This window comes from Castor canadensis, chromosome 6 (assembly GCF_047511655.1).
Source record: "Castor canadensis chromosome 6, mCasCan1.hap1v2, whole genome shotgun sequence".
In the NCBI taxonomy this organism is placed as follows: domain Eukaryota; kingdom Metazoa; phylum Chordata; class Mammalia; order Rodentia; family Castoridae; genus Castor; species Castor canadensis.
Genome location: NC_133391.1, coordinates 18,590,772 through 18,615,138, shown reverse-complemented (window position 1 = coordinate 18,615,138; position 24,367 = coordinate 18,590,772). Strand labels below are relative to the sequence as shown.

Below are 24,367 nucleotides of genomic sequence, written 5' to 3'. Positions count from 1 at the left end.
TCTATGTTATTTTCAAATTTTCCATTCAACTATATTTTCAAATAAATGTCCACAAAATTACTTTTTTATCCCACAGCCTCTGTCGCATGGGGCAGAGCCTGGAGCAACACCTAATTCCCTGGAGTTTCTCATCCCCACGTGTAGGGTGTCACAGACAGAAAAAAATGCTGACAACCCTTCCAGAACACCCCTCGCATGACGCAGGCGCACGGCAACACCATGTCTTACTGTCCTGTCTTTTACTAAACCACAGAACTCTTGTTTAAGATCAGTGATTTTGTAGCTAAGCTTTTGAAAGAAACTTGTTTGCTTTGTTCTCTGTTCCTTACATTGGTGACATGGCCAACTGCAAACTCTAAGCTATACGGAGTCTTGACAACAAATAGAAACCCGTGCATGGTGCCATGACAAACATCAGTTTTATTAGCTGTGAAAGAAAAAGTTTAAACTGGATTTTATAAAATTAAAGCCGTTTTCTCTTCAAAGACAAAAAATAAAAGGTAAACCACAAACTTGGAGAAGAACTGAAAACACATGTCTGAGAGTCCAGGAAATTTGTTACAGCTCAACAACAAGAAGTCGAACAACACAAATAAAAACGTGAAAATGCACAACGAGAATTCATAAAAGAAGAGCTATCAATGACCAGAGGACCATGTGCAAAGATGTTTGCTCTCAATGCTTATTGAGGAAGTGAAAATTAATGCCACAATGACACCTCCTACCCATCAGAATGCTAAGTAAACAGCTGGCCTCCATTTGGTTGAGTTCAAAGCAGAGTGAGTTTAGAAAGAAGTTTGACAGATTTCTTAGATCTTAAACATTCTAATGTTATCCCTCAAAGAACTAGAAAAAAAAAAAGAAGGCAGTAAACCCAAAGTTAAAAAATAGAAGGAAATAACAAAAATTAGAGCATACATATACAAAATAGAGACTACAAAAATAAGTGAAACTGAGTTGGTTTTGCAAAATGATTTTAAAAAGTAACAAATCTTTCACTAGACTAAGAAAAAAAATCAGAAATGAAAGAAGAAACATTACAGCCGATGTCCCAGAAATAACAAGGACTATAAGATTACTATGAATACAGGCACAAAAACTGGACAAATCCTAGAAACATATACCTACTGAGACTATGTCATGAAGAAGTAGAAAATCTAAGCACTGTATAAATCAGTCATCAGAAATTTCCCACAAACAGAACAGCCCACATGCCTCACTGCTGAGCTCTACCAAACATTTTTTTAAAGTTGCCAATCTTTGTCAAATTATTCCAAAAAATGGAAGAGAAGGAAACACTTCCAGACTTACTTTGGTGAGGCTATTCTTGCCTGATACCAAAGCTAGATAATAAAACTGCAAGAAAAGAAAACTACAGGCTAATATTCCTGATGAACACAGGTACAAAAATACACCAAAACACAAACCAATTCAACAGCACATTAAAAGGATCACACTCCATGACAAAGGGAGTCTTGCTCCTGCGATGCAAGATAGTTCAATGTAAGAATTTATAGCTGGGTTTCCTGATCTGGTCTTAACCTGCCCCCAGCCCTTTGTAAAGTCTCCCCTACCCCAGTATTTCTGGGTGTCCCCAGTGTTCTCCCATGGGGACTCATGAGTCCAACTATTGGATATAACCACAGGTGGTGTTTGCCCTACTCCCCCCATCCCCACCACTTTCCTCAGGGTCCATTAGACTCAGCCCTCGCTGACAGGACCTGTCACAAGCATTGCCAGCATCCAACCGTGCTAACGGTGCACCTGTGAGGTTCTCAGCCTGCTGATCTTCAGAGTGGCCGAGTGGTGCTAAGTCCCAAGACAAGTGACTGTCATCCTTCTTTTCCTCTGAGCTCAGAAGCTGTCTCAAGGTCCTGATGGGAACCAAATGCCATACCAATCCTCCGTTGTACCATCCCTCACTCCCACTTGCTCTCTGACTCAAGGACTCCTCACCAAATACCATCAACAGCCTTCAGCTAAGAGCCAAGAGCCTTTCCAAAACTCATCACCATGTAGCAGGGTACTGAGAGGATTCCCTGGCCTCGGGTTCTGTAAACACCTACTTAGATCCCAGCTGGGATTTGGGAGGTTATGAATTTGGTACGCAGATAAATAGCACAATAGTTATGTTACCAGCATGTGACTCTTTGGGGCATTGTTGTTTAATTTTATGCATTAAGTTCACATGCAAATTCCTGACAGAGGCCATACCTGAGGCACCCTCCTGGGGAAATGGCCAGGAGGAATCTCCCCACTGAGAAGACAGATGGATGCTCTTCCACTTTCTCTTAACTCTTGTGCAATCGTGTCGGGATCTAAGGAGAATCTGGTCTCTGGCCAAGTATCAGAATGAAGAACAACATCGTGGAGGACCTTGAACTCAGGACCACACTTCAGGGAGCTTGGGGGGCAGTAAGCATTGGAAGTAGCTGCAGTCACCCCTACACTGCTTCCTACCTGAGGAGATGCAGTCTGATCGGGCAAGCTGGCCCATGGGTCACCTGAAGTTATCTTGGATCAGTTAGTTATGGGTAGAGTGACTGAGAACTCCTGAGAGTTGGCCACACTTTGTCATTGGGAACTTTCTTACATTAGTGAGAGTTCTACTGCCTCACTAGGCAGCTAGCTTGGCTTTTCATAGAAGTCATGATTAGAGGTGCCAGAATTTTTTTTTTATGCCAGTTTGGCAGATCTGACTCTGCATCTGAGCTTCAGATGGACACATGGATGTTCAAAGCGTCAGTGCTAACACTACCACTCAGGGAACTTGTACAAGTCATTCTCTGATTAGTCTCAACAAGGAAAAGGAAGGCCAGGCAGGTAGTGCCATCACTTAACAAAATCATGGGGTTGCACCACCAGTTCCACCTTAATAGTCTCAAACTACAGTGCAAATGGCGTCTTTTAATTATTTGGGATCACTGGGCCTCAGGGAAGTAAGGGAGTGCCCCTGGCCTTGTGATCAGGGCAAGGTTCAGGGGCTGAGTCACCACTGACTGCTTGCCCCACGCACATCACCTGACCGTCACATGCCTCAGCCGGCCTAGCTGTGGAAATGAGTAAATACGGCCGAAGGCTCTGTACACAGCTGCCCCAGGGAGCATCTGGGGTGGGGGGGTGCGGGCTCTCCCCATCAAACACAGGGCCACGAGAGCAGACTCATCTCCAAACCACCTCTGGAAAAGGGCCACTTTCACTGAGGTAGGAATACCTTTTTGAATCCTTAAAAATGTTCGTATGTTTTGAAGGAAGGATTTCATCTGAACAAATTTATTCTTAGGAAATAATCAGAGAGGCACACAAATATTTATGCGAAATCACGCTCATCCTGATGTAATTTTTAATAATGAAAAACTGAAAATTATCTAAATGCTAAATTGGAAGGCATTAGTCAATTAACTCTGGCTCATCTATATGTTTGAATGTTGCGTGACCTTTTAAAAAAAAATTGTAAGTACAGATTAATGACCTGGCAAAATGCCAACAATAAAGTAGTAAGAAGACAGATTATAAAGCAACATTGTCGCAATAATCCAACTCATTTAAAACTATAGTTTCCCATACATACAGATGGCCTGGGAAGAGCGACAATAAATGGATAGTTGCTTAATGGCCGGGTTTGGGATTATGCATTCTTTTTTACATCCATATGCTTCTTACTATGTTACAACTTCCTCACAATGAATATGTGTTCTTTTTGCCATAGACGTCAGTTTTGAAACTCTGCATCTCTGCTAACTTCGGCTTTCTGTTGTACATGGGGCCAGCCTGCATGCACACCTAAGGAACAGGGGAACAGTGACACGTCTGTGAACCGAGGGTTGAGCAATCCCAGCCCTGGAGGCTCTCCTGCCTGGGAACAGAGGGGGAATTTTTGAGGAGGCTGAGCCTGAAGAATGGTGTCTCTGTGGGTGGTTTCTTAGATCCTCCATGCACGTGGCTTCGGGCCGTGACTCTTTCCTAAAATTCTGGCTTGCTGAGGAAGGCGGAAGAGGGAGCCTGGCAAAGAAGCGACTCCTCTACCTCCACCCAGGGTTACTCTTCATGTACTTAATATCTTTTAGCAACTCCCCACCCTGTCACCAGAAAGTAGCTATAAGGGAAACCTTCCTTTCAAGGTTAAGTGAAGGAGCCCTAACACTGGGGACTGCACTCATTTTTTCAAGGATTAAACCTCAATAGCAGGATTGCTGGGTGGTGAGCTCCTTGGGGGTGCACCCAACACAGGAAGAAAGGTGGTAAAAGTGGCACATCTTCCTTTGAGAAGAAAGCTGTCACGTCAAACTCCATATTGGGAAGGAAACAGGTAATTTATGAGACAATCAAAGCAAATCAGCACATCATCCACAAAGCTTCCAAGGTGATATTTTTAAAGCAACACAGCCATTCTTAATCACTGTTACCTGAAGTGTTGAATAGCTAGATGGCGTGACATTCCTGCCACCTGCTTTGAGACGGAGTGTGTGACTGCCTTCCTTGGGGCACTGGTGAGTACCTGTCTTACCTGAGTAGACAAGTGGGGGGTGGTCCACGGCTCTCCAAGTGAGCAGGGAAAACAATCTGAATTGTTGCAGATAAATCCCAGTGTGAGATAGGAGCAATGACTCCATCTCAGAAGAGACATCAAAGTATCAATCACCAACACAGTACGTTTTGTAAAATATCTACCTTGCATCCCATACAGACTCAGGAACTGGGAAAATAGCAGTGAATAAAACAGTCTTTGTCTTCATAACATTTACATTCTGTTGAGAATAAATGGTAAGCAGGTTTACAATATATTGGTGATATTTAATATGAGGAAAAATAAAGCTGGGGAAGGAGATGAGGAACGAGAGAGAACAGCATTTATATAGAGTAACTAAAGAGTCTTTCTCTGATGAGCTGACGTGTGAAATGAGACACAAAGGCAGCTGGGAAGTGGGTCATTTAAATCTTTGCTGGACAGATGTTTGAAGTAGAGCTAACAAGTGCCTGGAGGTGAGAGCATGACAGCAAAGGTGACATCACAGCTGAAAGCTTTGATGAGCACTTGACCTTTGTTCTGAATAAGATGAGAAGTGGCAGGCTCTGACTTCCTTGTGTGTTGGTGGGTGGCCCAATCATGGATAGGAGCAGGTAACCAATCAGGATGGGACTGCCATCAAGGTGACAGTCAAGGTGGTTGTGGGTAGGACCAGCCGTGCCACGCTGAAGGTATATGAGGTAGAGCAGTTTCAAAGGCAGATGCCCCAGGGCTGGCTGGGATGCTGCACATGGGAAGGAAGAGCAAAGGATGAGCGAAGGACAATTTCAAGGTAATTGGCCTAAGCAGTGGGAAGAATGGCATTATTTTCTGAGACGAGTAAGATTGGTGTGGGAGGAATTCAGTTTGGTTTGGGATATCCAGTTGGTTCTCACACTTTGCTGAAGGTATGTCTCTAAGTCACCTTGGAGACTGAAGAGGCCAATATTCCACCATTGCTCCTGAGGAAAACACAGGGTTAGGTTCCCATGAGACTCTGCTCACAACACAACATCTTTGTCAAATTATCAAAAATTATCATTCTTTATGTGTGCTTCTGTTTAAAGATATTTGATTTATTAGCATTGAACTCAACCAATGGTATAACTCATGGTTGAACAAGCTTATTTAACACATATATTTTCTCTGTACATCACATCACAGCATAGGTTTTTTGAACTTCAGTACAATGGTTGCGGGGGAATTTTAGGCAGAAAATCACCAACAAAATGTGCAAAATGTGGCTTTAAGTAAATGATACAAAGGAGGCTCTTTATACTATATGAGCTGAGACATCAAAGGGAGCATCCCCTTGTCCCACCTCAGCTGGGACATGCAAGCCTTGGTGAGTACTAAAAATTTTTTGCAGCTCTGTATATGTCTGCAAAAGACCATGCAAGTGTGGTGGGCATTGATTTGGGGCTCAGAAATAAATTTTGGTGAATAGGCATATTGGCAAATAGGGAACCACGATGAATGAGAACTGATTGCATTAAGATTTAGAGGTCTACGATCCACCGAAGTGGAGAGATGACATATGGTCTGGAGTGTGGGGGACTGGCAAAGGAATGGTGGAGCTAGACTGTGGATTTGGGAGTCAATGCCATATACCTCAGTGTCTACCATAACCATCGATAAGGGTGCAAAATGAGGAGAGAAGACTCCAGAAGTTGGGCCCTGGGCACCCCACTGAACAGATGCCTACAAAGGAGACAAAGAAAGAGTTGACAGTGAGGGAGAGAAGAACCAAGAAAGAGTTGTTTGAGAATGAGGAAGACAGGAGTGGGTTGAAAGCTGCCAAAAAGCTGTTTCCTAAGATTTAAGACTTGACTTTTAGATTAGTCAGGACGGAGGTCATGACTCTGATGAACAGGTCCATTTGGGTGGTAGTATAAAAGCCAGTGCAATGGATCAAAGAGCAAAAGCACAATTCTCCCCAGGAGCTTCGATGTAAATGAGAGACAAGGAAGAAGGTCACAAGTGGGGAGGCAGATAGACATAGGATCAAGGATTCTTTTTAAACAGGCTATACATACAGCATATGTGCTGAGAAAATGAGCTATTATTGGGGAATGATTGACAAGGCCAAGAAGAGAAGGCTGGGCTGCAGGTGGTCTCCTCCTGTGACTGCAATGACTCATTTAACTCTGCATCAGTTACATGTGGTGAACACTCTTCCTATCTACATCTGAGCATAAGAAACATAAGGCCAAGAAAGGTCAGAAACTTGTTCACGGTCACACAGTGAGTCTGTGGCACAGCCAAGTTAGAATGTGGGTCTTCTGTTTCCAGAGTCTTTGCTGGAGCTACTGAGCTGAGAGAATTCAATCAATCCACAGCCATCTCATATCCTAAGTCACCAACCAAGTCACCAACCAAGGCTGGATGCTGAGAGGACGACCCAGACTTGTGCCTTTCCTTTGGCATCCCACCCTGCCCTCAGAAGAGGCTGGGGAGAAATGCTACAGGTGCACTTTCAGAAAAGTCCCAAAGTCAGAGTCATTGCTAGTGTCCGATGCTTTCAGAGAGCGTCTCACCTTTAGAACACTGCCAGGGCGATTTTGTAGTGCGTGGGAAATAAAATTCATTCCGTGGGGCCATTCCCAGATCAAGAATTTAATTAATCTCCCATAAACCTCTTTGCTATTCTCATCCCCATGAGAGATTGCTAGGAAATAGCTCAGCTTTTCTCAACTGAAATGTATGCAGCTTGGCATTCCCTTGGACCCTGTCTACACTGGTTAAATAAATCACTTGTTGCTAAAGAGAGCAATTTATTCCCCTGACATCTACATGGCCTTCTTGGTTTATTTTAAAATATATCAACTAACTTGCCACAACTGTCATTGCTTTTAATGTGTATGACACATCCAATTTCAATAGCTTGATGAAAATGTCATGCCGTAAAATAAAGACAGGAGGACAGGGAAGGGGCTTGGAGTTGGGACAGACAGACCCACCATCTTGGAAAGTGAGCCATGGAAACACTTGGTGGGTGGGATTCAGGGAAGGGCATCTCTGCCAGCAGTTTGGGAAATGAGTTAGATTGCATGAAATACCTCTTTTCTTGTATCCACTTTGAAAACATGGATTCTCCATGTCAGTTATTTTTGCTCACAGAAGAACCCACTCTCCCAAGCTCTTCCACATAAACTCCTGTCTGACTAGTGCCTTCAATCTTTCATTTCCATGAAAATATTTATTCTGGAGTGCAGGCATGTTATTTAATAAAGACCCCTGGAAAGTCAGACTCGTGGTGTCACCTCAGTTCCCAAACTGTCGTGAACCAGGCGCTGTGCTGGGCATCACTCACAGGATCGCAGCTCTGGCCCCAGTGGTCTGTAGTCTAACGAGATGACCTTGCTGTGTAAGCATGGGTGGAGGTGGTGCTTGTGTCTTAGCTCTGCTTCTCATTAACTGTGTGGTTACTAAGGCAACTGATTTAGCGTCAAATTCTTCATCTGTAAAAATGCAAGCATATTCAATAGTGTCAACCTGTAGGGCTGCTGGCCCCATTCAAAGTCACATTTGTGAAAGCCCATGTAAAACTCTATGCAAGCCTTGGTTCTCAACTGAACTCAAGTCACACTGTGATTGCTGTTCAGGGAACTCGGTCAATTGCCTGTTGTCTTCTATTCATTGCTGACATCTTCTCAGGAAACCGCCTACACTGACCAGAAGGTGTCAGGAAGTCACAATGATGATGCTATTTTGCCTCAGTCATTACAGAGTCTACTAGAATATTCCTCTGAGTGCTCAACAGGTCACAGACATTCCCACTCATGAATTTTTTCTCCTTGCTAATGGATATTACCCTTCCCCCCAATAAAGATCTTAATATAAGCCTCAAAATTCCTCCCTGACCTATTAATAGCCTAAAATCCTTGACCTCTACCTCATTTGTCCCGGGTGGATCTGTCCTCATTTCTTCATCGGATCAATAACTGCTCTGGGATAGCCTTCTGTTCTCTTGGGTGGGTCTTTGCAATGACCTCCAATGACAGTCCCCTCCCTGTGGACAGCTTCCTCCTTTCCAACCATCCCTGTTCTGCCCCTTGTCACATCCCCCAAGCCAAATTATCAGCATGTTCCGTGTAAAACCTGCTGGACATCTGCAGTACCCAGGTAATAATCTAGAGTAATTTCACAACTGAGCTCTCACGACTTCTCCATGCCACACTTAACCTCAGCCAGTCCATGAAGGATGTTTCTGTTTGCTTTCACTCTTCCTGTGGCGTCACTGGAGGAATTTCAGAATTCCATCTCTGCATTCTCTCTCCCAACACTCTGGACGGACATAGCCTCATTGTCTGGGCCTCCAAGGCACTTCCATACTTTGACCTCAGTGTTTTGCACATGTATTGAAACATGTTTTGGCTTGTGTCACCCTTGAAACGTGAGCTCCTTTGTATCTCACTCAGTCCTCAGAACCTGATGGCCGTGAATCTGATGATGTTTAATATAAAGGAAGAGGTGCGCTTCGTGTCTTATTTCTCCCTTCTCTCAGCCATTTCCCTGCGCTAAATAAGGGCTGCCCAGCTTTTCTGCTTCCACCTTACCTCAGATGTTAAGCAACACTGCTGGTCCATTCCGCTGCTGTAACAAAAGACCATAGACTGGGAACCAGCAAGATTTCCTCCCTCACAGCTCTAAAGTCTGCAAGTCAAGAACAGGGGTCCAGCACGGTCAGGTTCTGTGAGTTCCTCTTCTTTTTGTGTATCATCACTGGGAGAAAAGACAGAACCATCCAGGATCCTGTGCACTAGGTCACTAATCCCATTGTCAAGGGCTCCTCCCTATGACCTAGTGACCTTTCAAAGACCCCATCTATAGAACCACACGGGTGGTGACACACACCTGTAGAACCAGCCACTGAAGCAGGGGATCACTTGAGCCCAGGAGTTAGGAGCCATCCTGGGCAAGGTAGTGAAACCCTGTTTTGGAGTGGGGAGTGCAGTCCCACTTTCCTATACCGCCATATTGGCTGTTAGGATTTCAGCACATGAGTTTGGGTGGAGGCACAAATATTCAAATATGATTTACTTGTGTCTGTTTGTCTCTCAGTGCACAGGGCGTGGCTGAAAGAGTGGCAATTCCACAGGCACCTTGCCTCGGTTCAGATCCCCACCTGCCTGTTGGCAGACTTTTGGCAAATTGTCAACCTCCATGTGCCTTGGTTTCTCCATCTTTAAACTGGAGATAATTACATCATTACCCCTGGGATTGTTTGAGGCTCATGGGTTAAGTCTCCTGCAGCAGTTAGAAGAGGTCTGGCCCCCGATGCACACACAGGAGGCGGTGGCTGCTGCTGGTTTTGCTTGGATGGGAGCCTTCCATCTATGGCCTTTCTTCCTCTTGGCTTTGGGTTCCATATCATCACACAAACCACCTGACTTCACATTCCTCCACAAACCTGCATCTCTCAGTGACTGTTGAGTTCCTTTAGGACATGCAGAATCTTGATTTTGTTTTCTTCACTCCTTGCCTGCCGTGCTTGACCTGGAATATGGTCTTAGGCACAGAACTGGCACCCAGTAAATAAGTCACGAGGGGGAACACCACGGACCTGTGGAGGAATGATAGGGGTGTGGTCAGCATTTCCTCCCCACAAAGCTTTTTATTTATTCATTTTTAAACACAGGTGTTTTGAAGCCAGTTGTCCACTTTATCCCATGCTCCATGAGCAGCACAATTGTTTTTAATTTAAGGAAGTGATTGAGGAATAAGAAGTAGTTCAGACCAGGTAGGAGACAGTGGAGTCTGGACAATTATCCCTTTGAAAGCCTCTTGTAACCAGCCCGCTGTCTGTTTCTGCCCCTCAAGGTAAAGAAGGCCCAGCCTTCTGCAATGTTCCATAAATTGGATAAGAACTAAATAAATGCTGGTCAATGCATACGTGGGCACAGAGGGAGAGCTTACTGAGATCTTGGTGGCTGTTTGCACACGGATTGCTCCCCACCCATCCTGGGTAGCAACTGAGCTTTCTGGAACTGAGAATCGTGCTTCTCTGAAGTTGGTCAGAATCGCTTTGTTCCTCGTTCCAGTTTTCTGGCGTTGTTACTCTGTCATCAATCAGAACAACTCCACTTCCCAACTTTGTCATCTCCACATTTTGTAACTTTGCTATTTCTTTACTCCAGACATTGAAATAAATGTTGGTCTGGAAGCCAAGGACATTTTAGTCTAGTCCCACATTAAATAAAATCATTCACTTGCATACAAATTTGCAGAACTCCACTCGTATCTAGGGCAAATTTTGCTACACCGCTGGCAGGAATTTCATGCACACTTTTGCAAAATGCCTTGCTGAGATCCATATAAACTGTGGCTAGGATGTTCAGACAATCACAGTTCCAGTGGTCCTCTAAAAATGTAAATGACTTTGGGAAAACTTGGTTCTTAGGAAATGCTAATTGGATTCAAGTCATTAAAACTTTAATTTCTTTAAAAATGTTATTAAATTATCAATTTTATAAATTTAGAAAGTAAAAAGGGAAATAATGTATATCCTATCAGCTATTTGACAATGAATACAATTGTAGTGTGTTCTGATAAGCATACCTTTGTATAATTAACACTTTATAGTGATTTCAAAGATTAACTCTGAGGGCTGGAGGCATGGCTCAAGTGGCAGAGCGTCTGCCAGCAAGTGTGAGGCTCTGAGTTAAAAATGCCATTCTGTTAGAAAAAAAAAAAAAAAGACCTGCATGTTTTTGAATATTGCCTCAGTTTATGTTCTCATGGGTTTCATAACATATCATCCTGGGCTGGAAGTGTAAGTTTCTAATACACCCAAACCACTGGGCATTTGGACTACATTTGAGTTTTAAATGATAAATAATGACATAATGAATATTTTGTATATAGAGTTTTTATTTTATATTTTACCTGGCTAAATCTTAGAAGTTTTATATTTGGGTTTGTTGTCTGGTTTATGCTGCAGTAACAAATTATCACACACTCTGTCAGGTGCTGGTGACATCTGTAATCCTGGTTACTTGTGAGGCTGAGATTGGGAGGATCATGGTTTGAGGCCAGCTGAGGCAAATAGTTTGTGAGACCCCCATCTCCAAAATAACCAGAGCAAAGTGGACTGGAGGTGTGGCTCTAGGAATTGAGCACCTGCTTTGCAAACATGTGAAGCCCTGAGTTCAAACTCCAGTCCCCCCTACCCCAGCAAATATCACACCCTCCAATTTCATTTACCTAACAAAGCCCCAAAAGAAAAAAGTTCTTAAACTTCAATGCCATACCACATGAAAGTTAATTTCTCACTCTTTCCTCTTCTTGAGGCTGGCTCTCGATTGGCCTCCATGATTGGTGTGGCTGGGAGAGAACTGGAGGTCGCATGGAGCTTTTGGCTGCTTCAGTTTGTTGACTGTACCCACAATCCACTGCTCAGAATTAGGCAAGTGTTTCCACCACACTGCAATGGGTGCTGGGAAGTGTGTCTTCTGTGAGCTCACCATGAACAGGGGCATTACAGGTGGTGAGAATTAAAGTCTCTTGCGGTGGAATGGTTTTGAACTCTGTCACTGAGCTAAGCCAGAACTACATTTGCCATCTATGTCCATAGGAGGTATTTTCATGAGCTTGGGTGGTAGAAGTGAGGCAGCAGCCCCAAGTTTGGAAGCCGCAGGTGAAAGGTACCACTGCAGCCACACCTTAGGACTAGGTTCACCTTGTTGGGGTGGAGCAGAGGCTGAGGGGCAGGTTCATGGTGAAGGGCGCAGCTTCGTTAGGTCATCTATCTGCCTGTAGAATTTGGAAGATTTCAGTTTGTCCCCGCTCTCCCCTATTTCGCACCCAGCTTTTCTTCCCATCCACCAGCCCACGGCCCAACAGTGACTTCCAACCCATAGCCACCCTTCCATAGAGTTCGTCATTATGAGCAGGCCCAGTTTTTTTTATTCGAGCATAGTGCTAGGAAGACAGGATCACAAAGAATTCACATTGAGAGAAAAGGGAACAGGTTATGGCACACAGAGAGGAAGATATGATTGTCCAAAGTGAAGAGAGATATAAAAATAAAACACAGCCTAAAGCAGGTGTGCAGCAGGAGCAGCCTCGGAGGTAAGAGGGGCTATGGGAGGAGGTGCACCGTGCACTGTGGAGGAAACAGGGTTAAGGTGTACTGCTGTGCACTGTGCAGGAAATGCTCACATGCAAAGCTGCTGGAAGCTGGTATTGTCCAAGGACTAGAGATAAAGGGGGTAGGCTGATCTCAGGAGAATCCACAATGAAACTCTAAAGCAAGCATTTTCTGCTTAATTGAGTCTCACTGAGTTGAGCAAGTAATCTCTGTGTTCCTATCAGTTTTCTATCTGCATAAAGTTTGGTCTGTGAGAGTCTGTTTGGCAGGTAACACGTGAAGAATTGGCACCAATGTTGGGGGTGGGGAGTGCAGCACAGCAGAGGCTATTATGCAGATATTTCTGGCCTGGGGTCATTTTCTGAAGACCCGGCCTTCTCAGACTTCCTCAAAATACCCCATTGGCCAGATGAAGGCAGGTGACCTGTGGACTTCCTAACACTGCTGTCCAAATGCATGCACAGTACCTTGTGCTGACAATCCCTTTCACTGGAGGAAGGACTCCCTTCCTCCCCAACCTTGTCTCTGACTCCAAACAAAGCAAAGCAGGTCTTGCCACACTGCTTCAAGGAACTGTGGCGTGCTGGCAAATACCCATACGAGCAAGGAAATCTATTCAAAATTGCATGTGACTCAGGCCACTTGTGGACACTAGCTGGAGCAGGCTTTGTTCTCTTCTGAAGGGAACTGTCATTGGGAACAGGATGTGAAGACCCAGGAAATCCCAGATGACCCCTTGGCTGTACCCACTGAGCTCTTGCAGGGTGCAGATATACCAGTGTGTGTTGGTAAAATGTGAAATTGGCCAACTCCCAAGAAACCTGGCTACATTGCTCCATCTGGATTAGTTCAGTGTGGTTCAGATCAACAGTTTTTGACCCTTGGGCCTTGCTACATAAAATAACAATAATAGTGATGCTTTTTTATACCAATGCAGATGCTTAAGAGACATGGCACGACATGAAAAATGCACTGAAAATATCACACACAAGAGTCATACAAGTCCAGTTTTATTAGTAATAACTTATACATTATCTGGCCTTGGCATATTTTATCAGAATCATGTTTTATTTGAAGCAAACATATTCATTCTCTACTGGAGGAGGCAAGAGCACTTGGTGGTGTGAGAAGCATTGGCAAGGTAACTTCATAAATTATTCAAGGCTGTGGAAACCTCCAGCTCCAAGATGGGTGCCTGGACTTGTTTTCAGATTTCTCAGTCTTCACCTGTGTTCCAGCTCTGCTTGATTGTGGAACTGTGTGCTCTCCTCTCCTAAATGGGAGTGTCATCAATGACAGCAGCAAATGGTGACTGGAGGGCTCAACTGGCCTCAGGCATTTTATAAAAGCTGGAATTGGCTGTCAAATTTTGACAACAGACAGCTTAGCATGGCCTAGCGTGGCTCCTCACACGAGAGGCACGCACCTCACCGTTTCACACATCTCAGTCCTTGCCTGGCCCCTGAAGGCACATGTGTTTGTGCTGCAATGTCTGCTGTCTCTGTTAGGCACCGTGTCATGTGTCACAGCATTTTGGAATGGTCTCTGGGTCAGGACATGCCAGCTTGTTATTCAAGACAGATTTTAAACAGCTGTGGGGGGATCCGCCAGGTTACAGTTGCTTCCCACAAAGCATTGTTCTCTCTCTGTCTCGAGGGTCTGTGCCCTGTCCCATTACCGTGCTGGCACAGTATTTTCTTGCTTCTGTCCAGTCTTCTGGGTTCCCAGAATGTTAAGCCTTTCCATCCTATTATCTGGGCACACTCCTCCATTTCCCTACGGATCATACTGGGAAGAAGTCCCCATCTTCACCTCCCTTCACCAACCCGAGCCTCTCCACTCATTCCCAGTCCTGGGGGAAGGCCTGGGTCACACTGTGTTGCTGCTTGTAATTAAACAACTACGAATCTAAAAGGCCAGCCAAAATACTGAGTTGTGAGCTGAGACTACAGGATAGGTACGCGATTAATTCTGACTTGAATGAATTATCTTCCTGATATTATCGGCAATCTACTAGAAACTGCAGTTTTTTTGTCAACAGAAAAAAATGTCAATGTGCAAGAAAATAATCTCTTTTTAAGGCTAAGTTCTAACAGGGTAGAAAATACGATAAAGCTCTGCATCCATACAATTTAATATTTATAATATTACTATTAGATGACACAGCATTTCTAATCTCAGGTGATATTGTAGTTTAGAAGACATACCACCTTTAACTCTTGTGTCTCAGAATAGAAACACAGGGGAACAAAACCCTTTTGAAATTAAAAATACTATCAGCAGAAACTGAGACCTTTAAACCAATATGGATTTTAATTACTAAATATTTTTAAATCTCCCTTCACATCCCCTATGTCAACATGAGGGTGAAGATATTCACCAGGTCAAAAGTTCCAGTGATATTAACACACATACACATAACAATACTTGTCATATTTCCCCGAGGTCATCTCCTCCTTCATGAATATAAAGCCCTGGAAAGTGCCTTTTTTGTTTGCTTGTCTTTATTTTAGGCAGGAAAAAAAAAAAAAAAGAGGCATTAGAACGCAGCAAGGAAATTTTTCAAATTTTGAGTCTTGTCAGTTGCAATGTCTTTGGAACATTTTCCCACAGGAAAAAAATGCTGTCAAATACTGCCTGCACACTGGCTAGAGATGTTAAGTCACTTCCAGACAACATTTCTGTCCCCAGTGACTTATCCTCTATAGAATGAGCTATCACGGTGTCAGCAAGATCAGATAGTCTGTCACTGGAAAGATGGGTTGCTCACATCTGTACACATTACTTCATTCTCTGGACTTTTCAGACATCAGAAATACTCCGTTCTGTACTGGAGTACAGACAGTTTCCTATATGGGAATATGCTTATTTTTTCAATCTTTCTCTTCTTTTCCTCACCCACAAAACTGCCTGATTAAAATAGTTTAAGTTCTACCTAATATTGCTACCAGCAATGATAGCCTGGGATTTAAAACAAAACAAAACAAAAAACAATGGCTGCTTTAGTCTAATTCTGGGGACAGCACTAAAATATGACATAAAGTTTTAATAAAGAACTGAGGATCACTGAGTGACAAACTTCTCATATACTCATTGCATGCCCATGACGTTCAAAGGTTCTTAGTATTTCTGAGCGGTGGATGTCAGGACCTGGTGAGTTGGGGGATTTCTATCTGAAGGACTGGCTGAGTTTTCCTGTATATGCAGAAAGACCATGATTTGGCAATTTTAGGAACTGACAGATAAATCTATATTAGGACAATCCAAAAGCTTTAAAAATTGTCACAGCAAACCCTGTGTAGCTCTTGGTGGCAATAACCATGAGTTCAAAGCCAATCTCAGAGTCCAGTGTTGTGCCTCTGGTCCCTGGCCACAAAGACATTCTCCTCGTGCTTTTATCATCCACCTTTTGCTCTAATGTCCCAAATGGATAGTGTCTAAAGATAACCTGACCAAACCAGGTTATTTTCTCCTTCAACAAATTCTGATCGCAGGATTCAACATAAAACAACTTGGGAAGAGATTGTGATTTTCTTGTATACCGAAAGCCCTGACTGTCACAGTTTCACACGTGTAACTGAAATGCAGCAGTTTCTTGGGTATTTAATAAATTTCTTGGATTTTTTCTCAATAAGATAAATAAAAGCCCTCAGTTTCTCAGGCAAAACAAGGATGGATCATGTTCTCTTCACCCCATGTTTGTAAGACAGACAAGGCAACCATCACAGCTCAGTATTCCGCTTACCTTGAAGAGTTCTCACTTATTAATCTCAGTGTACTTTGGTAGCAAATATCTGTACTTAAAGAATTCTTCCTGGGGATTTCTGTCAGGTATTTTCCCCCACAGCTTTTACACTCTTAGTCTATACATGACTTAAAACATATTCTTAACAAGTTACATGAAAACCTTCTTTTGTGCTGTGCATTGACAGAACCATGTGCATTTTAGAAGAAGCAAGCAGGCAGTGACATGGTCAGGGCGAGGGGCAGCAGCTCCTAAGCAGTACATTCCTGGAGCTGTAGGTCTGCTGTGATTCCTTTTATAGATTAAGAAATTGCCCAGTGACCGTGACAGTTTGGAAGCATTAACATTTTCCTTTTTGACTCATTTTTAATCTTTTCAGTTATTTTTCTTAGCAAAACTTAGTCTCCAAAGTGTGAGTTCCTGTATCACGACCTGTGCACAATTAAAAGAAATAAATTCCAACCAAGAATGACAGAGGCTGCAGTCAGCATTCAAGACAGGCAGGTCCTGTGGGTTGAGGGTTGTTGCTTTCTCTGCCCTGCCTTGCCCTGCCTCACCCACCCTCTCTGGCCCAGTGCTGGCTGCCTCCTGTTGCACTGGGAACCGTGATGTGTGCTTTCCACGGCTGCTTTGCAGCTTGGGTCTTCTCAGCCGTGGAAACACAGTCACAGATTGTTCTGGGAGCTAAACCACTCAGCATCTTGGCACTTGGTTGTTTTTAACTTTTCAACAATAGGCACTGTTCACTCCCCTCCATCGCCGTCCTTTATTCAGTGCTGAGGCAGGGCGCTGGTGCAGGGCTAGTCACGGCTCCCCCATGGTATCAGTGTGGTGGCATGTGATTATTCACGTGGGGGGTGTTTGATCCCAGGAAGCCCAGTCTCTGCTTGTTCTTCCTTTGTTCTGTCATCTGGGGAAAAGAGAGAGTGTTCAGCTGATTTTCTCACTCTTCCCCAGTGCTGATGGGCCACAATCATTTTGTGTTAATTTTTCCCACATACCTACTGTCTGGCATTATATAGAATATATTTATCAAAAAAGGGGAAATTTTTTAAAGTGAATTTCCAAAACAGAGACAAGAAACAACCACCCCTCTGTGGTTAGGAAACAGGACCACAGTCCTTTTAAAACACATCTTGCTTGTTCCATCGCTATCACCATCACCATTGCTGTTCTAATTTTTACAATGCTAACTATGTGCCGACAAAGGAGTTGATTATGGCATCAAAGTGGCAGTTACTTGGATGATCTGCTTTTCTGATGAGCTCAGTCATTGGAAGTAGGCAGAAAATATGATCTTTTATCAGAAAGTGTAAAGGGTCCTTATATTTTGGTATTTTTTTCCTTGTTTGCCCCTTCTACAGAAGGAGGAATGTTACACAGGATGGGAAGGTAGACGAGTGGAAGCCTCTGCTTGCTGAGATTGGTTGTACTGCACATCCTGGGGGTGGTTTGTTATGGAGCTGACAGTCCTCTGAGGTGACTCCCTGGCTCCCCAGGTCGCCTTGCTCACTATGGTGCAGGTTCCAGACCCCAGTTCCCTCTGAGTGACTGACCTGCTCCTTGAGCTCCGACAGCTGGCCGGACAGCTGCTTGACCAGACTCATGGTCGATTCTAGCTTCTCCTGTAGGCTCCGAATCTCATTTTGCTCACTGTCGCCTTCATTGCTTACGAGGGACATGGCCCGCATACGAGGAAACCAGTCCAGATTCTTCTCCTGAAAGCAAATACACATGCAGAAATGAGGATGGAAGGGAGTGTCAAGTCAACAAAGAATGACCATAGGCCTACATCATCACTGACATTTAAGCCACAGCAAAAGCTACCCTCTGGCCAGACACTGAGAGTGGGAAACAAGTGGGGGTTAGACATTGGTCTCCATGGGCTTGGGGGAAGATCTCAAATATTAGAACAAACTTGCTACAGGCTCCCAGGGAGGCCTGGGTTGAAGCATGTAGAAGATCACCATGCTTTCTGCGGGCTTCCAGGGAACCTTGGTGAAGGATGGGGCAAGGTCTGGAGGTGGGGAGAGCAGATCCAAGTGTTGGGCGTACAGTGGACACATGAGCTGGCACAGGAGAGAAAGGGCTGCTAGAACAGCAGAGCAAGTTCCAGCCCCACCCTTCTCCTCTCACTTCCTCTACTGAGGGTCCCCATCTGCTCTCTGGCTTCTGGCTCCACTCCGGGAAGAGGGTAACTGTCTGGTTCCTTCAGAAACACTTTATTACTGTGGGGTGACTTCCCCACAAGTACCTAATATCTGGTACCACTTCTGTTTTTCTAGGAGGATGGGATGTGTGTCCTGCATGTATGTGTGGTTGAAAACTACACCTGGTTGCCTACCATCACAGAATCACTGTGCATTACTTATCATGTTTTTCAACCTTCGCAAGCTCTCTGAAAGATAAATCATATTGTTCTTCACTTCACAGTCAAGGAAACAAGATATTCCAACGGGTTAATAACCCATGTCACAAACTAGTGAGTGTCAACCTGGGATTGAAGACTTTGCACCATTGACTGTCAGTCTATTCTCAAAGTCATCTCCTACCACTCCTAGCTGTGAGCTTCTTGCTATAGAGTCTTTCCATCCCAGCAGAGTCCACTGACTGGCCAGGACAGCTTTGCCTGGGGGTCCCAACATGAGGAGTCATCAGAACTGTAGTCTGGATTCTTCCTGGCCCTTTGGTAGGCCTTTTGTGGTTGGTGTTAGTGAATACAAGTTCTCTATAGTTCCCTATCTCCAATGGAAGTGAAAAGGATTAAAAACAAAGCACTCTGAAGCGTTTTACACTACATTTAAACAGCAGCAGCTAATTTGCATTTCAAAGGAGAATAGTCACTTCCTCTTAAGTGGAGAGTGACAGATTCATTCACTCAATTGATCCTTCACCATCTATTGTCAGGTATTTAAGGATGAAATTCAGAAAAGACTGTACCTCTGCTCTCAAGGTTCTTGGGGCTTAGGACAGCCTCCTGCACACTGTCTATCAAAATCCCCTGGGTGGCTTGTAGAGTGGATTCCAACTCCACCACCTCTTTCCCAATCAGAACCTCAGGCAACGGGCATGATACTTATTCTGACGTCATTCAAATGTACAAACTCTGGTCCACAGAGACAGAAGTGATGAGTGACTACCATTGGGGCAGGGCAGGCTAGGGAGACGGGGCACAGCAAAAAGATCTGAAGTAGCTGTTTGGAAAAGAGCAGTGGAAACCAAATGTGGACCCATTAAATGCTTGCAGAGTACAGATGGTGCAGCCAAGTGTGTGGCTATGTGGCAGGGAGTTGGATGGGTGGGACAAAGTGTCTTCCTGGCATGGGTGTAGGGAAGCCAGAAATATCAGCAAAGCAGTGATGGAGTGATGAGCATTTGTGTGGACCAGGAGGAAGGATGAAAAACAGATGTGTGCTATAAGCACCTAATCTTTCCCAACATCCAAGGAACTTAGGTTCTGTCCTCTCCCTGGTATCTATATTATCCAGAGTACTATCTATTATCTGAATTTTACAAATGAAGAAACTGAGGCTAGCAAAGGGGGCCAGTTAGGACCCTAATTTAGATCTGTGTGCATTCTGGTCTGTTGGCAGACCAGGACTATGGAGAGAAAATGGAATAAAATGGAAGGTTCTGAAGGAAGGTAAAGTTTGGGAAATGAAACTTGAAACTTGAGAGTGCCTTAAATCTGGTAAAAGTAAATATTTCCTAACCTGGGGGAGTTAGTGTTTAATGGACAGAGCTTTAGCTGGGAAAGATGAAAAACTGCTGGAGGAGGATGGTGGTGATGGTTGAACAACAACGTCAGTGTACTTAATACCACAAATCTACACTTAAAATGACATAATATAATGTATATGTTACCACAATAAAAAAAAATAACCCAAAATTTGCAGAGGGGAATTCTTTGGATGAATTCTGCACAGAGCCCCTGGGAAGGTCAGTAGTTGGGGGTCGGGTGAGGAGGCTGTGGGCAGTGAAGGACCAACAGCTGTGATGAATGTGCAAGAATGACCCTGAAGTACAGAGGACAGTAGAGGGAACAGCTAGAAAATACATCTTTATGACGGGTGCTAGGTGTGATGAATTCGCTGACCTTCTTCTAGGGCCCCAGGGGTGGAAAATAGGTAGCCACCACCAGGGGGCTGTGTGAGGAGACAGGTCTTTAAGAGGCCAGGGGTTCAGCCTGGCTGCTGGGCAGGATTTGGGAGCATCAGAGGACTGGGTTTGAGGTGAGCAGCCCCAGGTGATGTGAGGGGCAATGAGAATACCAACTTTCAGAAAGTTATCAGAAGAAACAGGGAGAAAATCCTTAGCAGACCAAGCCAGAGGGGACAACAGTGGGAGCTGTGAAACTGTTTCCAAAGAAATGCTGTTTATTTCAGGCATCCAGTCCAAGCCCTGCTTTTGAAGAAACAATGGTAGCTCTCAGCGGACCCCTGCTGGAGCCACAGCCACGGGATGCACTCTGTCTCTTAATTTGTCCCTTTGTCCATCTACTCCTTCAATAATTCTTACTTGAGATTCCTGTGTTTGTGCTAGGCACCAGGAAAACAATAGCAAGCAAAACCCAGCACAGTCCTAGTGCTCCTGAAAGATACTCGGGTGGGGAGTGAGACTTCAATGGGTGGATGACAAACAGTGACAAGCTGTGCTTAAGTGCCAGGTGAAAACAATGCACCAGCCTGTCCTTTCTCAGTTCCCAAAAACCATTCTCTCTTTTAACCCACTTTTGTTTTTCCTGGTCTTTCTTTTGTTTTAGGTATGTTTATTATTTCACTCCTCACTCCCCTTGTATATCAACTGTCCATAATCTGAAATGAAAATATAATAATTTTTTAATGCTAAATATTTTTTCCTTTTCCTATTTTGAGACCCAAGTTGAATGCTTTACATCTCTCACTATAATGAACAAAATACCCAACTAAAATTGTTTTTGTCCTCTTTCTTCAAATGAAGCCAGTCTTTAAAAAAAACTTTAAAATCCTCTGAACATCAACTTAGAAATTGATAGCAAAAGACAGGATTGTAAAATAGGTTCAGAGTGTGTGTGTGTGTGTGTGTGTGTGTGTGTGTGTGTGTGTGTGTGTGTGACTTGTAGGAGGGGGAAGACTGAACGAAGGAGATCAAGGTGAGGGAGTATGGTTGATGGATTTCCTATATTTACATGAAATAGGACAAAGAAACCTCTCACAGTTGCTTTAAGTGGGGATGAGGAGGGGTGAAGGGTGAGTTGGTGGAGGAGATCTAACCAATGTACAAATGTAGGCTTATTTGGAATTGTCACAATGAACCCCTCTTGTATAACAAATATATCCTAATAAAAATTAAAATAAAAACAAAGTAAGTGTTTAATGAAATAGGTATTTAATGTAGGTAATTAATGTATTTACTGAATACAGGTAAATTTGTATTTAATACAAAAAATCCCCATCAGTTTCACAACTGGTTTTTCTTCAAAATCCATACAGAAAGTATATTCTTTAAAAAAAAAAAACTTTATTAGCATAAATTAATTGTATGAAGGATTTCATTGTGATACTGACATTTACATAAAGTACTTTGATCAAATTCACCCCATCTGCACATTATTCCTCTTTTCCCCAAAGTTAACTGTGGAGTACTGAGGATAAATATTGTCTGTGCTTTTTTATTTTCATCTAAAGTAGCTCCCAAGTAAACACCCCCAAAATTCCCTCTCTGGCTCACTGTTTTCCATGGAAGTTTCATCTGGAGCAAGGTGAGGAGGAAGGAGAACCCTGGAGCTCAGTCAGCCTAAACCGGAACCTCAAGACAGACACACAGATCAGTTACTGTGAGCAGGACACCCTTCCTCACCATGGCGACTGGTAACAGCTTGCCACCTAACATAGCAGTTTAATTCGGCTTGCTCACACACAAGATTCATGGGACTCTTGTGACCAGGCACATGGTTATCAGATTCCCAAGTTGCTTGGGTTAGTCAATACGAAATCAGTTCCTTATTTTACCAGGAACGAAAATATCTGACCACAGAGTAGCAGAAAGTCAGGGGCGTGGTGGATTAGCGGTTAGACGCTGAGGCTGCAACGTATGAGCCTAATAACTTGGTGGGTGGAAATTCAGACCTTTCATAGGTTTCTAAAATCCAAAGCTCAGAGATGTCCCCTTTAGGACTTATTTAGCATGAGAATCACAATTCTCTTGCTAAAAGTATCTAATAACATTCTAATAGCGATGTACCGGTAACATTTAATGACAAGGTATCTAATAACTTCTAATAACAGTGTATCTTTCTGGATGACTAGAAGACCAATATTAGTATAAATATCTTTCAAATAGTCCTTTTGACTACAGTCAGATAGATTTGACCTATTAAGGTTTATAGTTACTCAATAAAAAGATTAGGTTGTCAGTATCAGTCAAAGATTATCTGTGCTGTTTCCATGCTTGGTTCATTAAAAGTGGGACCAAGGTAATGCCCAGTGGAAGGAGTAGGATAGCACACCTGGGCTCTGACTTTATCTTGGCTTGAACTAGCTATGTGGTGAAAAGGGAGAGAGACTTACTCTCCGAGTCCCCATTTGCTTTTCTGTATTCTGGTTTTCTGTAAAACCAGAATATTACCTACATGACGTCTATGACTTCTCCAGTCTATCATTCTGTGAGCTATGAATACAAGGAAGCCCAGGAGGGCTTTGAATTTGCCATGTAGCTCAGGCTGCTCTCACACTTGTCATCCTCCTATCTAAGCCTCCTGAGTGCCAGGATTTATAGGCAGAAGTCACCACATCCAAGGAAAGCTTTAAAAGTTCACTTGCTGTGAGAAGCCTTGAGCTTGCCAAGTGAGCAAATAGAAACATGCTTCAGGCAAGAAGGACGCTTCAAACCACCGAGCCCAAGCCTGGCACTTGTTGCGAATGCCCAGCAAGATCTAGAAAGCTTGGGTTTCTTGAGGTCTCAAACACCTTTGTGGTGGATATCCTTGCACTGGTTCCACTTCTGGACAAGTTCTTCATTACACAGCAGAGTATCTCCATTAATGCATCCCTCTTGATAGCTAACTGACCACAGGCTCAAGGAAATAGAATCATAGTTTTCTCCACATCAGAATGAGATTGAGAAACGAGATGGAGGGTAAGCCAAACATTGGAGGAGTTGTCTTGTATCTTTTTAGCTACCAGCTACACATTAAAAGGCACCTCTAGGTAAGATAAAGAGAAGACAAGTTCTGTATCCTACACCACAGTAATTGATCTCTGCTTCCCAGGTGTCAGGCACTGTGGGTAAGCTGTGACCAATACCCACAATAATTCCATAAAGTAGGGACTGTCACTGTCCAGATGACAACACTGAGCAGGAAGAGGATTAGTTACTTGTGCAAGGTCATGCAGGTGGGGCAAGTGGCTAAGCCAGGCTTTGGTCCCCACCTTGTTCACCTGGAGCTCTTGTGCTCCTCGGCTGCCCTGTGTCTAATGGAGATGTTGCAGTTTAGCTTCTGAACCCATCAAAGAACATGAAGATCACAGTGAGTCTCGGATTACTTCTTCTGGGATACAGAAAGTTGATGTATTGGAAATCAGAAACACAGCCCTCTGAGCACTGGGTCACAGATGCAAGTGCAGGTGTGACAGAATGGGTCAGTGCTGGACATGAGCTGCAGTTTGCAGAGTGCTCTCGAATGTGCTGGGGAGAAAACACATTGAATGTTCCCTGCATTGCACTGGCCTATCAGCAAGCCCTTTGATTTGCACCTTTGCCTGGCTTCCAGACTTTATGGCTCTGTGTAGCCGGGCCTAGCCCACGATCATTTTCTAAGGTTTTTCTAGCATTTTCCATTCTTAAAAATTCACTGGCACAGCCTCCCAGGCTGGAGAGCATTACCACTTCCCAAAGCTTCAGCATGGCCTACTGCAGTTTTCTCCTTGTGCTTTTGGTCTGAAGATGTCAGCAGAACTACTACCTACTAACTGGAATGTCCTAAGGGAAGACACCATTCTCACTCTCCTGGAACTTCAGATACAGGAAAATCATCTTGGAGCAA

The 24,367-nt window shown here is 43.8% G+C and overlaps 1 protein-coding gene and 1 long non-coding RNA gene across 9 annotated transcripts in view; one reads left to right on the top strand and one right to left on the bottom strand.

Moving 5' to 3' along the window:
- Nucleotides 1-3,053: 3,053 nt before the first annotated feature.
- On the top strand, nucleotides 3,054-10,184 carry LOC141424016 (uncharacterized). Its single transcript, XR_012448807.1, has 3 exons — nucleotides 3,054-3,204; nucleotides 3,710-4,490; nucleotides 6,800-10,184. It is a non-coding gene; the product is annotated as an uncharacterized lncRNA (long non-coding RNA).
- Nucleotides 10,185-13,593: 3,409 nt separating this feature from the next.
- Nucleotides 13,594-24,367, bottom strand: part of Itpr2 (inositol 1,4,5-trisphosphate receptor type 2) — an 842,075-nt gene continuing 831,301 nt past the window's right edge. For all 8 annotated transcript variants that reach the window (XM_074075818.1, XM_074075817.1, XM_074075816.1 and 5 more), the window contains 2 exons: nucleotides 17,901-18,062; nucleotides 13,594-17,254 (listed from right to left, as the gene is read on the bottom strand). In XM_074075818.1, coding sequence (XP_073931919.1) covers nucleotides 17,168-17,254; nucleotides 17,901-18,062 — 249 coding nt within the window. In that variant the 3' untranslated portion in view covers nucleotides 13,594-17,167. The remainder of the gene's footprint in view (nucleotides 17,255-17,900; nucleotides 18,063-24,367) is intronic.